Here is a 14,724-nt window from a genome sequence, read left to right as displayed (position 1 = left end):
GGGAGGACTGACAGAAACACTTGTTTTGGATTTCTCCTGCCCCTTGATCGTCTCACTATCCAGGCAGAAGTGCCTTGGCTTGAGGCTGCTGTTCCCAAGTCTCCCCCACCAGATGTGAGCTCCTCCATGGTAGGGATGGGGTCTAATCATCTGTGTCTCCTGTGTCCAGAGCAGGATCTAGGGAAGCAAGTTTGAAGAATGGACAAACAGGAATTGAATAGAGGTGGTTCTGGCCCTTAAAATGTTTTCTGGAAAAAGTCCTGATGGCACAAGCTGTGGGTCTGGTGAAATTCAGACATACCATGTCTCAGCACAGGCTGTTTTCCTTCTCTGATCCACTAATAAAAAATATTTTTAGTTTATCTATATATTATTTTATCCTCCTGGATCTTAAGGAATTTCCGTTTTTTCAACCCCACTTTACAGAGATGAGAGCAAGGCTCAGAAAGGAGAAGGGATGAGCCTAAGGCCACAGATAATCTGAGGTGGCTCAGGGCCTGGAATATGGCCTTTTGACCAGGTGTCCAGAGCTCTTTCTCTGTCACTTGCAGGAGCAAGTAGGTGAAGATAGTGGGGAGGAGACTAATGGGTTTAGTACTCGGTGTTGACAGAGTGTGAACCCTATTCATGGGTTCATTTCTGTTATGTTTCAGGAAAATATTCCCAGACTAGAGGTCCCAGGAAAAGACATGGTAGAAATACTAGGTGTGTTTCTTTGACCAGTGGGACCAGGGGAACATAGTCCTGGAACAAGATGCTCTTTGGCATTCATAAGGTTCTTGTCAGGTCAAGGAGTACTAAAGCAAACAGGAAGAGTTTAGACTGAAACTTGACACTGGCTGTGTTAAGTTGTAGGAATTTGGGACTCATTGCAGTTCTCCTTCTGACCTAAAATTTCTTTAATTTTGGTTGTATTTTTGTCATGAAAAACAACTTTATAATGAACAAAATAAATGCAGACTCAGGGCAGTCAGATTTTTGTGATGAGGCCACTTAGAGAGGCTGGGCAATAAATTGGGCCCAAAGCAAAAAGCTGCAGCTGGGATCCTTGGGCACTGAGTGAACTGTGTGCCCTGGGATGTAATTACAAACCAGACAATGAGGGTTTGCTTTATTCTAGTGTAAGGGAGGCCAGTGGTTTGAATTTTCAATTTCTTGCCACCCCTCAACCTCTGAGAAGTCTTATTCTGCCATTGTTTTGATGTGTGACCCTTTCCTCTCTGGGCTTCCTCTCATTCTACTCCCTTTAAAGCTAGGATTGTGGCAGCCCAGAGAGGGAAGGGTCATACATCACAACAATGGCAGAATAAGGTTCACATGACATCCTTCCACCTGCACCTCTGTCTGGCTTATAGAGGTGGGCTGGAATGGTGGGTCAAAGAGGAAAGGAATCTAGGTGACGCGCAGTGAATCTATGGTTTGACTGCATCACAGTTCCTGTGATAGAGAAGGTTAAAATTTAGCTTTGATACTAGGGTGGGGCAATTAGCTTAACTGTTCTCAACGCAGTCTCAAACTAAGCAGCTTTCATTGGTAGGGGAAGGTAGAAGATGGATGGGAATGGTATTTAGTGTGTGCGGATAGCTCTTATTTATCACAAAGCACTTTATGTGCATTTCTTCCTCTGAGTTTCATAACTCCTGTGTGTTCCTGTAAGGCTGGAAGATTATCAAGGATTCCAGTTCTGAAGGTGAGAACATGGAAGATGGAAGGGGTGATGGGGAAGAACTGTTATAGTGATCATCCTGTGGCACATACTTTATATGGTCTTGGATCTGCAGCATTATACTCAGGTTTCAGAGGAGGACACTGATGCTCATTTCCCATGGCTTTCAAGTGAGAAGCCAGGATTTGTACCCAGATATTTGACTCCCAAACTCATGTTTTCATCTCCTATGCTGTGGGTGGGAATGTCAACTGATAACAAATTTCGGGGTGGTGGTGGGATAATTTGGCAAAATCTAACAAAGTTAAAGACCCACATTCCACATATAGGACAAAAATGTCCACATTTATGCACTGGAACAAGTTTATAAAGAAATATGTACAAAAGGCATTAATTTCAATTTTTTTTAAAGCAAAAGGTTAGATACAACCTAAATACCCATCACCACAGACAGGAACAGCTAAATTAGGATGTATCCAAATAGTGGAATACAATGTAGCTTTCAAAAGGAATGAGGAAGACTTAAATGTATTATATATTCTCAATTCTGTAAAAAAGCAGTATGTACAGATGTGAGTTTTATGCACAGAAAAATGTCTGGAAGAATACATACCCTACATCTGCAGTGCCTAGCAAAAGGAGAGCTTGTGAGACAGCTGAATCCTCATCTCACTGTAGTGTTTGGAAGCTGGAGAGATTCAGCCTTTTAACAGGGTATCCTTTATCCACTCCCTGAAACCAATAAAATATCTTTTCAGCATGATTCATCACTCCTCAGGGTGGAGGTTCAGGAAAGGGGAGAGGAGTTCAGAATGCTCACTTCCTAGAAGCCACTGGCCACATTCTATGAGGGACCTTCAGTGACTCTTACCCTTCCTGCAGCAGAATCATAGCTTCCTCCTTATTCTCTCCCAGCAGCTGTCTGTTACTCCCTTCTAGCATATGTGCTGTCCTCACTTCTGTACCTCTTTTTTTCCCACTAAGAAAGGACCTTGAAAATAGACCATAATTTATTTAATATCTCTAGCACCTAGGATATTAAACTTGGCACATGGGAGTATCAGTGAATGGTTGTCACATGGATTAAATTACTTTTCCCTCTCTGTTTCTGTTATATGATTAAAGAAGGGCCCCAAAGTATTTTTATAAGAAGCACTGGCTATTTGGAAATGTTTCCCCAAATCTTCTAATACCCAGGAATCAAAAACATAATTACACTTTTTTATTATTCAACATTTTATACATAATAAATACAAACTTTTTACAGCCACTGTAAAGAAAGCACATCTGCACAGAGGCGCACCCTCCAAGCCTGGCCCTGTGCATGGTGACGCTGAATTTTATGTCCTGGAGGGTGAGGTTATTTTTTAAAAGGAGGCATTTGTTTTATAACTTTGTTTTTTAAAATAAAATTAGCAGCTCTTCCAAAAAATATTTTAAAATATAACAAAAGATTTCAAATAACCCTCTGAAAACGTGGAGAACCCAAATTCAAGGACAATTTGGCTAGCTAAAGAGAGAATGAGACTGGGTGACAAGAACTTAAGCAGTCACTGTGAACATTTTTAACAACATGCCAGCAAACTTTTAAATCTTAAAAACCTCCTTTTGCATTCTTTTTTAAACTTAACAATAAGTTTGATAAATACAAGCAGACCTCAAATAGATCAACAGATTAAGAAATAAAAAACAAAACAACCCAAATCACACAGAGGATACATCAATGGATATAGATGTGATCAAAATGATGGGAAATTTCTTCAACTTTGACCTTATTTTTTGACAAAAATCCCATGGGGATATTTGGTGAGCATTTCAAGTTTTAGATGGATTTTTCAAAGCATACAACTTTTGGATTCTGCAAATTCGTCTGATTTCTTAAAAAAATTAAAAAGCAACTGGCAACTATCCCTTAGTCCCTAGATAATGCCTTCCCTATACTCCATAGGAGGTGGGAAAACATCTACTCTGGGACATCTGGTGAGGGTTTTGACAAGCTGCCGTGGGCTCACTAGCCACTCTCTGTGACACGGAGAACTTGGCTTTTCATCATCAGTTTGATTTGTGCACTGTGTGCAGTCCCTTTGTCCTTTTTATTTCTTAAATAGGAAACTTGTTTCCTTCATGAGCCCACAGATTCTTCCTCCCAGGGAATGTCAAGTCAGTAGGATCTGGGAAGCTGTATTTTCCACAGTGGGTAGCAGCTGGTCTGGACCAACCACAACCTGGTTGTCCAATGCACTGGCTTGGGAAAAAAATAATGCTAGGGGCTTCCTGTAGAGAAGCTCACTTACCTAGACATTCAGATTCTACGTGTACTGGCTGGGGTCAGAAGAGTATTTGCTGCAAAAATTAAGATGAAAAATACCCAAATACAAAAGAACATTAAATCGGCTCATTTCAGACTTGGAAGCTCCATTTCTGTTTTAGCCGTAGCCTCCTTTCTATTAATCTATGTGATGGACAAGATGTGGCTACTAGTTCAGCCCCTCCATATTAGTTCCACTAATACTAAATGAATGGCATAAATATTAACACAAAAGACACTGTTATTGTTTTAAATCCGTTAGTTGCAGAAGAGATGTGCATTAATGTAATTGGCGCTAAACTCAGGGCAGTTCATTTTTTTCCCAAGTTTTACTTTCTCTGGGCACTAACTACAGTGAGAAGCCAGTCTCCTGAAATTCCTCCTTCTGTTCCCTTTTATAGACAACATGATCTGATTAATAATCAGATGAGCAAAAGCCACTTGAAGAAAGATGAGAATCTTTGCCACATCCTTGTGGCCACAGTAATATACTGTACGTGTGCACATGATCAGTATCTCTGTGACTGTAATCTAGAATGAGGCCTGGTCTTGAGTCTAATATAAAAAACAGACCACTGGCTGCCTCTCTCGGTTTCTAGGGCCTGCCGGGATTTGTGCTATGATAGGAGAGATGACATAGAAAATGATAAGAAAAAGGCACAAACTATTCATAAATGTTAGAGTTGCCCAGCAGGCTACCCAATCATGTTCAATCCTCATTTTCGCTTGTTCAAGAGTCATCATCATGCAAAGGTGCCTTAAAAACAAGACTGGCCAAACTCAAAGCTTGGCCTTGATTGTAGCAGTCATGAACCGGCTAACCCGTCATCACACCAGAGTGATTTCAACATCCTCGATCTTCTCTGTAGGCCTTCGATGGTTCTGTGTAGGTGGAGGGGGAGCTGCCCGGACCTGAGCAGGGAAACAATGATATAGGTTGGCAGTCATCTTCTTAGTGCCCAAAGCATCCCCCAACTCCAATTACCCATGTAATCAAGGACATGGGTACTGTAGGGATCTCAGAAATGCTCTGAGCACACACTTTCAATCTAATCCTCACCATGTCCCACACTAAGAAGGAGTTGCTGTCCTGGATGAAACATCAAATTCATGAATTAGGTTCATTCCTAGCCTTAATGCTTAATGGGCACAAGACTCATGGACAGAAGAGTCAGAGCACTAAAGCCTTCTCCAAATCAAAACAAAAAACACTTCAGCGTATCTTGGGAGAAGAGCTGCAAAAGATAAGGCTAGAGAGGTAGGCTGGAGTTTAGTTGTGAAGGGCCTTGTTAAGCCATGTTAAGTATCTGAGTTTCATTCTGAAGGCAAAGAGGAGTCTTTGGTGGATTTTAAGCTAGGCAGCAACAGTATCAGGTCTGTGAAAAGATGAACGGGTTAGCAGCTTGAGGAAAAGACTGGAAGTGGTTGATGACTATTTGAAGGGGGGCAGGGTCAGGCAGACATCAAGAATGTCAGAGCACTGGCAGGATGGGGGTTCCATTCACTAATTCAGGCAATAAGGAAGAAGGAGGATGTCTGTGAGGGAAGATAAATAGCTCATTCTTGTTTGTTTGTTTTTTTTTGTAGGCCTGGGACATATAAGTTGAGACTTCACAAGTCTGAAGCTCAGGGAAGAGATCAGAGTGTCAGTTATAAACCTGGGAGCTGAGCGTATAAAAATGGTACTCAAAGCTGTGGGAGTAGATAAGATCACACAGGGAGAACGAATTCAATGACAAGAGAAGTAACCCAGAGACAGAACCCTGCGTACTAACAGTACTAACAGATGGACTGAGGAAGAGAAGCCTGCAAAGGTCAATGAAAAGGAAGGGCCAGAGAATTAGAAAACAAATCAGGAATGTGTGGTGGAACAAATCATTCCTACTGTTAACCACTAGTCTAATCTACCTTCACATCTTATTTGGACCACTGTTCTAGCTTTCTAACTAGCTACCCCTGTCTATTCTGCCACCCTCAGTTCATTCTCCATTTAGTTGCTATAGCAATATTCAAAAAATGCAGAACTGATCACATCACTATCCTGCTTAAAAAACTTTACAATGGTGTGATGGTTAATTTTATGTGTCAACTTGGCTAGGTTATGGTCTTCAGTTTTTGGTCAAGCAAGCACTGGCTTGACTGTTACTGTGAGGGCATTTTGTAGATGGGGCTGCATCTATAATCAGTTGATTGCATTTACAGCTGATTGCATCTACAATCAACAGAGGAGATTGTTTTCACCATGTGGGAGTCTTCTCAATCAGAGATCTTAAAAGCAATAACTGAGGATTTCAGAATCTGAAAGAATTTCTGCCTCAGTCAGCCAGCTTCCCCTAGGAAATATGGACTTGCCAGACTAAAGAATCACCTCTGTCAGAGTTTCCAGCTTGTGACCTGCCCTTATGAGTTTGCTCTTGCCAGACCCCACAGTTATGTAAGCCACTTCCATATAATAAATCTTGATCTATTGATCGATTGATCATCAGTTCCATTGTAGAATTCTAATACAAATGGCTTCCTATCACACTTAGGTTAAAGAACCAAGTCTTTAACAAGACCTATAACACCTTATCTTCCTCTCCAACTTCATGAAATAATTGTGTGATTAGAACATTGCTTCTCCTGCTAGAATGAACATAAGCTCTCTGAGGCAGTTTGGGTCTGTCACTTCTGTATCCCTTTGTGCTGGTTTGAAAGGAAGTATGCCCCCTAAGAAAAGCCATGTTTTGATATAAATCCCATTTCTTAAAGGTAGAATAATCCCTATTCAATACTGTATATTTGAAACTGTAATGAGATCATCTCCCTGGTTGATGTGATTTAGTTAAGAATGGTTGTTAAACTGGATTAGGGGATGATATGTCTCCACCCATTTGAGTGGGTCTTGATTAGTTTCTGAAGTCCTATAAAAGAGGAAACATTTTGGAGAATGAGAGATTGAGAGAGAGCAGAGAATGCTGCAGCACCATGAAGCAGAGAGTCCACCAGCCAGTGACCTTTGGAGATGAAGAAGGAAAACGCCTCCCAGGGAGCTTCATGAAATAGGAAGCCAGGAGAGAAAGCTAGCAGATGATGCTGTATTTGCCATGTGCCCTTCCAGCTGAGAGAGAAGCCCTGACTGTGTTCGCCACATGCCGTCTCACTTGAGAGAGAAACCCTGAACTTCATTGGCCTTCTTGAACCAAGGTATCTTTCCCTGGATGCCTTTGATTGGACTTTCTATAGACTTGTTTTAATTGGGACATTTTCTTGGTCTTAGAACTATAAACTAGCAACTCATTAAATCTCCCTTGTTAAAAGCCGTGCCGTTTCTGGTATATCACATTCTGGCAGCTAGTAAACTAGAACACCCTTCATATTTTGCACTGAGCAGGCATTCAACACGTATCTGTTGAATGAATGAAGCCAAAAGAAGTGAGTGGTTCAAGGAAGGATGTCAAACGCTGATAAGGAGGTCAAGGAAAGTAAAATTGCAAAGTATCTTCTGGATTGGTAATGTGAAAGTTATGACTGTGGAAAGCGCTGCTTCATAGTTCAGTCGTGAGGTAGAATCCAGATTGCAATGGAATAAAGTGTGAGTTGGGGTAATTATTTCTAAGAGTATATATATTCTCCAGGAGACCAGAAGCTCTTTCAGTGTTTGAAGTGTATCTAATTTTATCCCAGTGTCCCTCAAAGAGGCATATATAGGTCTGGCAATAGTTCTCAATAAATGCTTGCTTAAAAAAAAGTCTCTATTTCTAACAAATATTAGACCATTTTAATGCTCTAGGGCTTGTTGTAATTTAAATACACTTTCACAGTTATTTGCATGATCCTCACCATGGCTCAGTGAGAAAAGTTTCAATGTAGATCAGACCTTTTAATATGAGTTGATTTTTATAGCCTTCCTTCTCAAAAGCTATTCTTATCTTCTCAAATGGATTTCACCCTCAGCTGGGGGGATCAGTTACAACACAGGAGCCATAGGGGAACATTAATTTCTAACTTCCATTTGGAAGAACCATGCATTATATAACCTTATGTATATAAGGTAAGAGACTTACAGGTCGCAGTTTGCTGTATGAGGTCTCAGGAGTATGCCTTGGTGCCTGTGAGAATCCTGGAGATTCAGAATGGAAGCTGTTTTCTAAGGGAGAGAATTAAGGAAGCTCATTTTATTTGTGTTGTTGAGCAATAAAAATGCTAATGCAGATCTGTTTGCCCTTTGGGTAAACATGTGAATTTCTGAAGTGAAAATGTATTTAGACCATGCATGGTAGAACGCTTACCATTTGCTGAAGGAGACGGGGGGAAGTACTGGGAACTCCTCTTATCTGGACTGGGGTAAGGGCTGCTGGGAGGCTGGTCATATAAAGGCAATGGAGGAAGAGAACCATGAGGCTTGGGGGAAGGAGAGATCTGCAGTAGAGGGGAGAGGGGTTACAAAATGCTCATCTTCTCAGGAAGAAAAAGACTTGCTGAGTTCCCTGATTACTCTGGATAACTTACTTTTCTCTGGAGTTAACTATGGCTGTGTTAAAATTTTTGTCCTCTTTGTTAGAAGCCAATGAGCCTAGAACAACCACCCCAAACCTCGATTTTGTGTTGCATTTAACTTTTTTCTCTCACATCTCATTATAATACTGATTTTTAAATAATGAATATCTGATTATAACTATAATCTGATTATAAATAAGTGATTCCAAATAACAGATCGATAAATAGCTATCAAGTTAAACCATTCTCTAATGGTCTATTGAAAACATAATAAATTAACAAGTCAATTCAGTAAAATCAGTAAAGTATTAAAAAGGGAACATGTTGCATTTTTTTTTTTCATTAATATAAAATAGTGGGCTGAGTGTGTGACTTCCCCAGGTTTTGCAAATGTGAGGCTAAGGGGTCACAATTACTACACAAACAAGATTGGCAGACATGACCTTATGGCCCTGTGCCTGCCAGGTCGGCAGGACAGATCCTCAGAGAGAACAAACCAAACTGGCCAAATTAGGGATTTCCTGTGAAGGTAAGTTTTGCTAGGATAAGGTAAGTCTAAGGCCACCTGAGTGTGTAATGGAGTTCTGGCTTATTAGCTCCGGCAGGACCTGGGCTAGACAGAGAGGCTTCAATGGAGAGAAAGAGGAACGAATATTTTTATTAACTAAAATAACTATCAACAAAATACATTCCTCCTGGTTTGTTTCTTTCTCTCCATCAAACCATTCTTTTGTGTGTCACATACATCAGCATTTTGATTAACGTGGGGCAAATGGAGATGTAGATGGTTATTTTCCACAAGAGCTTGACTGATAAGTCTTTGCTTTCCCAAATTCAGTTTTGCAGAAACTTGGCAACAGAGGATTAGAATAGTGAGAGTGAAGCAGGGACTTCAGCCCAATTTTTGGTGTCAACAGACCCCATGGGAGTAATTTTCTTCAATCATTTTTAACTTCAGCTTCTTCCCCTTTTATGTACCTGAATCTCTCTCATCCATGAAGTGTCACCATTTTCTGAGGCTGGAAGTTCTTCCACTAGCACCGATGGGAAAACTCCAATTCGCCCACTGAATTCCCCTTCCCAGAAGCCATCATCATCTTGGTTTTCTTTGTTTAAGATACGGATGATTGCTCCCTCAGGAAAAGATAATTCATCATCGGTCTGGCCCTCATAGTCATAAAGTGCTTTCACAAAACAGACTAGGGAGCAAGAGAGAAAAATACAGTAAGAACATTGATAGTCAGACTGCTTTTGCAACCACTCCTGTGCTCACATGACAACTAAGAGTACCATAAAGATTAGGAGTAAGGCTGTCATTTTTTACTCACTGAAGGTCAACTATATAGGACAAATGTGACCAAATAAAGAAAAACACATTATAGAATAGGAATACAATTGTGCTTTTTACTTCAGATTAATATTGTTTAGGTCAAATGTGACCAAATAAAGAGTGTCTTGTTTCAGTCTTTACCACTGGCATCTCCGTTGAGGCTGCCTGAAACGAGTTCAGCTTCCGTGGAATTGCTGGATGTGTGTGACCGACTGTCCAAAGCAGCCAGGGACTGCAGCATGCTCAGTAGGCTGTTCGAGGTGGGAAATTGTAGGTACTTTTCTGGCACATAACCCACTTGGCCAACTTTATTTCGAGCCTGGGTAAAAGATATGTAACAAAATAGGTTTGTACACACAATTTGAATGGGGCATAACACGAATCAAAACAAACTCCTAAAAATGTCACGAGAAGGGATGATATGAGCAAAGGAATATACCTTTACCCAGTCTTCCATATCTCCATCTTCAATCACTTCTAACACCTCATGTTCCTCAATGGTCAACTCATCTGGTTGAGAAGCCTGCAATGTAGGATGGTCATGGACAAAATTAAAAAGGTTAGATAAAGAGCAGATGTGAACTGATCATAACAAAAATGGATCAGAATATTGAAATGATTTTGAAAAAATTATTGAACATAAAAATTTAAATGCTGGAAGACTATCATAATGAAGTGAAATTTTACTTTAAAAAAACTAAACAAAACAAGCCAAACACACACACAAAAAAACTGGAGAAACTCAAGAGGCAGTCAAGTTTAGTGAAAAGAGCACTGTGCTGGATGTAGAAGACCTGAGTTCAAGCTCAGCTTATGTATCTGTCAGTAAATTATTCAACTTCTTGATGCCTCCATTTCTTCAAAATGATAATCTTGCCATTCCCAGGAGGGTGGGGGATTCATTCATGTAGGATGAATAAATGCAGAACAATAATGAGTTGGAAAGCACAGGCAAAGGAGAAGACACTGAATCAGAACTGCTACCAGAGGGCTATCATGGAGGTGCATGCCATGAAAATGCAAAGAATTATGTACATGGATTAGATGATAGCTTGAACAGCACCTAGGACTGATCATGAATCACTATAAAACAATGGCCAAGAGAAGAAAGTTTTGGGTAAGGAAATGATTGAAAGAAGTGGTCAAAATTTGGATTTTTTTACACTCCAACATAACTGGAGAGTGGGCTGATTCACGTGGGTGCTTTTGCACAAGTTGCCAATTGTGGTGGTTTTATTATCCCTAATGGCGAGAGTCAACTAGTGTCAGAAACCAATATATTCTCCTTGAGACTGCAGAATCCGAGTAAACTGAGAGGCTCCACAGAGGGGTCGGGGAGAATCTATTTGAGCTTACTCTCTAAAGAGCCTTACCTGTCATATATAATAAGCAGGGGTCTTCTGACATCTTAGCAGATCTCTAATGAACAGTATAAAAGTTCTCCCCAAGTCCCAAGATTAGTTGAAACTATCATCTAAGATCATATAGCATTTCAAATCTCACAATCTCAAAGTACAAAATATGCTGAAGTTACACAAGCAAAAATAAAACAAGAAAATGAGTCACTTTTTTAAAGATGCATTTCCCATTTCATGAGCATTATAATGTTTCATTAAGACCCAGATTCTAAATCTAAAGCTACAGCTTTTCAAGACAGACAAATAGTATTGAAAATGCCTGCCCACTTATAGAAATACTCCAGGACCAAATTTTTACATAAATTACCTCTAATCTCAAAATATGAGAAAAATTTCTCATTTATTCTTGGTAGCTTTTCCAAGGGAATATCTTTGCTACTCTGAAATCTTACTATGCCTTGAACATACCAGGAAAAGGAAGCTGTGTAACAAAGTTTTTTCCTAAGTCTATGGCAAGACTTAAAAAGTATCAACACAACCAGACTTTAATATCTGTGGTAGTAAACTAGGAAAGATAAGAATACCTTTAAATATACTGCTGCCCTTGTGAAGAGTCATAGAATCCATGTAAGTCGCCCATCTTAAGTTACACACAACTAGGTATCCCACTTTTAAATTTGTCGTTATAAACATTTCTTTTTACATAAAAAAACTCTTACGAATGCAATTTTAAATTATATTCATAATATTATATATTATGATTATATTATATGAATGGTTCATTTATTTAACGATTTCCTTATTGGACTGCCTGTGAACTTTGACCTATTTTAAAGTAGTACTATGACGAAAGAAGATTTTTGTACCTAGAACTTTTTATACTGTGGGTCATTGGGAAGGATGCTAGAAGCAGAACGATTGGGTCAACAGTTATGAACATTTTTAAGGCTTTTGAATCTAACCCTTAAAAATGGCCTCTTTTCTTTGTTTTTACTAGATTAATTAAACACAGACTGCCTTCTGTATTGATGTGTACTACGGGGATCATATCAGGCTTACTTTAAAGTCGGTCTCTATTCTAATTTATCCTCTAGAATTTCTATACCATGACCATGATTACTTTCTTTAAAACCAAATCTGATTTTGGGCCATCCACACAGGATAAAGCCATACTTCTTGAGGTATATACAAAGTCCTTTACTATCTGACAACAAACATCTTTACTAGCTATTCTATTCCCCATACTTGATGCTCCCCGCCACTGAATTTAACATTTCCTAAGCACCCCATGCTCTCATCATAATGGGTTTGCTGTTTTCTCTACTTAAAGGCTATTCTTCCATCTCATCCTTTCATTGTATTGAGAAAGGTCTTACTCCTGATGTAATTTAAATGTTACCTCATCTGTAAAATTTCTCCCAACTATTACAAGTAGATTAGCAGTTTTACTTCTACTATAAATCTTTTCAAATATATTCTATTTTTCAGTTTAAAATTTATTCCCTCCTAGACTATCCACTCCTAGAGGGCAGGGATTGTGCCATGTTCATTCTTGTATCCCCCAAATTTATCCTATATTGGGCACTCAATAAACGTTTGTCCAATAATGAAATGACTAAACTGATTTTTATACTTTGGTTCACTATAGGGATATATGTGAGATATGCCAGTAGAGGGGATGTTTAATGAATATTAGTTGTTTGTAATCACTCAGATACTTAGGATCTCCATTCAAGGATTTTAAATTTTAGTCCTGGAACTTTCAAGTAAATTTAATACTGAGAGACAACATGGGGAAATATTCCCAACCTGTGTTTTATAAAACCCTAGAACACCTTTCCAAATATCTCAGATGACTTTCACTTTTCAAAAGATTATCAAAACAATTTGCACTGGGAAAAAAATCCCACCCTTTTTAGAAAACAGGAAGTATTATGAATTTAAATATATAATGGAAGGATTTTAACTCCAAAAAAGTTAGGGAATCATTGATATTGAGGACTAAATACTGCCAATATCTAGATATCAAAGGATGGTGGTGGTGGGAGTGAGATTATTCGTGTCTGATGTTGAAGATTCTCTCTAAACCTTCCTTCTGTGGTCCCTTAGCATTATCCTTTCTCACTGGTGTCTCCATCAGAATGGGAGCTAGACAAGGATTAGTTTATTTATGTCCTTACAGCATTCATCATCATCATTCTGCGCTTATTACCGGGGACCTATCGTGTACACAGGCACTGCTCTAGATGTTTAAGATACACAGACAAGATACACAGAAACAGACAAGGTTTCTATCTTCATGAACTTCTAATGGAGAGCCAAAGAAATATGATAACAAATAAGACAATTTTGGCTAGTGATACATGATATAAAGCAATAAAACAGGGTAATGGAACACAGAGAAGTCCCTGAGGAGTTGGTTCTATAATTAGGTGGTTGGGGGAGGCCTGAAGAGGCACTATTTGAGTTGAGCCTCAATGAAGAACAGTGAGCAGTCAACAGAGATTTGAGGAAAGAGAGTTCTAGGCAGGGGGAAGCAGCAAGAGCCAAATTGCCAAGTCAGGACTGAGCCTGGTGCTTCTGGAGACTCAAAGGCAGAGTGTGGCTAAAGTGTAGGGAATAGATGGGGTGAGGATGGGAGGATGATCTGAGATGAAGCTAGGGGGATCAGCAAGGGGGATCAGCAAGGGCAAGATCAGTCTGGACATTATAAACTGTAGTGAAGAGTTTGGATTGTTTTTCTATGTGAAATGCAAAGATTATAAAGAGTTTTAGGAAGGGGTATAAAATAATCCCCCTTAAAGCGAATTCTGGCTGCAGTGGAGAATGGACAATTAGCAGGCAAAAATTAAATAAGAAGACCAATTATGTGGTCTGGACCAGAGGAGTTGGTGGACAGCGAATGGATTCATGATATGCTTTAGAGGTGGACTCAACAGGACTGGCTGATAGACTAGATGAGGGGGGGGGTGAAGGAAAGAGAGGAATTTAGGAATTAAAACTCGATTTACTTTGTACTGAGTAAAAGAAAGCACGGCAGGGGTGAAAGAAATTAGGAACGATTATACAAAATCAGATAGGGAAATTCTGGCCTCTATTTATCTAGGTCCCTGCTTAACATGGATAACAGAATGCACTTATATTAGAATGAGGAAAAGCAAAGTTATAAAAACTGCTTTATAAAATAATTCTCCTTTGGTAATAATTTTGAGGGTCACCTTACAAGAGGGTCTGATGCCAACTGTTAATGACGATGAGTTCCATTTACTGAAGATCTGCTAGCTGCCAACCACTGTAGTAAGTGCTTTGCTATAAAAGTTTTATCTCATTTAATTCTCACATTAGCCCTACAGTATATTAGTCCCAAAATACAGATAAGGAAAGTGAGGCTCAAAGAGACTAAGTAACTAATGCAAGGTCACATACTTGGTAAGCAGCAGAGACAGGATTTTAACGCAGGCAGTCTGATAGGAGAGCCTAAACACTTCACAATTACGTTGCGCTGCCTCTAATATTAATTGAACATCAACTTATGTTAAGCACAGTATTAACTGAACACCAGTTTATGTTATAGTATGAGAGG

The 14,724-nt window shown here is 39.4% G+C and overlaps 1 protein-coding gene across 4 annotated transcripts in view; it reads right to left on the bottom strand.

The window, feature by feature from the left end:
- Positions 1-2,873: 2,873 nt before the first annotated feature.
- Positions 2,874-14,724, bottom strand: part of FCHSD2 (FCH and double SH3 domains 2) — a 456,625-nt gene continuing 444,774 nt past the window's right edge. For 3 of the 4 annotated variants that reach the window (XM_077113662.1, XM_077113660.1, XM_077113663.1), the window contains 6 exons: positions 10,223-10,306; positions 9,925-10,102; positions 9,432-9,652; positions 8,246-8,375; positions 8,021-8,103; positions 2,874-4,886 (listed from right to left, as the gene is read on the bottom strand). In XM_077113662.1, coding sequence (XP_076969777.1) covers positions 4,803-4,886; positions 8,021-8,103; positions 8,246-8,375; positions 9,432-9,652; positions 9,925-10,102; positions 10,223-10,306 — 780 coding nt within the window. In that variant the 3' untranslated portion in view covers positions 2,874-4,802. The remainder of the gene's footprint in view (positions 4,887-8,020; positions 8,104-8,245; positions 8,376-9,431; positions 9,653-9,924; positions 10,103-10,222; positions 10,307-14,724) is intronic. The other variant, XM_077113661.1, reaches the window with a different exon arrangement.

The sequence above is a fragment of the Tamandua tetradactyla genome, chromosome 8 (assembly GCF_023851605.1).
Source record: "Tamandua tetradactyla isolate mTamTet1 chromosome 8, mTamTet1.pri, whole genome shotgun sequence".
Lineage (NCBI taxonomy): Eukaryota > Metazoa > Chordata > Mammalia > Pilosa > Myrmecophagidae > Tamandua > Tamandua tetradactyla.
The sequence above is the reverse complement of the archived record's forward strand: the minus strand, read 5'-3'. Positions and strand labels throughout refer to the sequence as shown.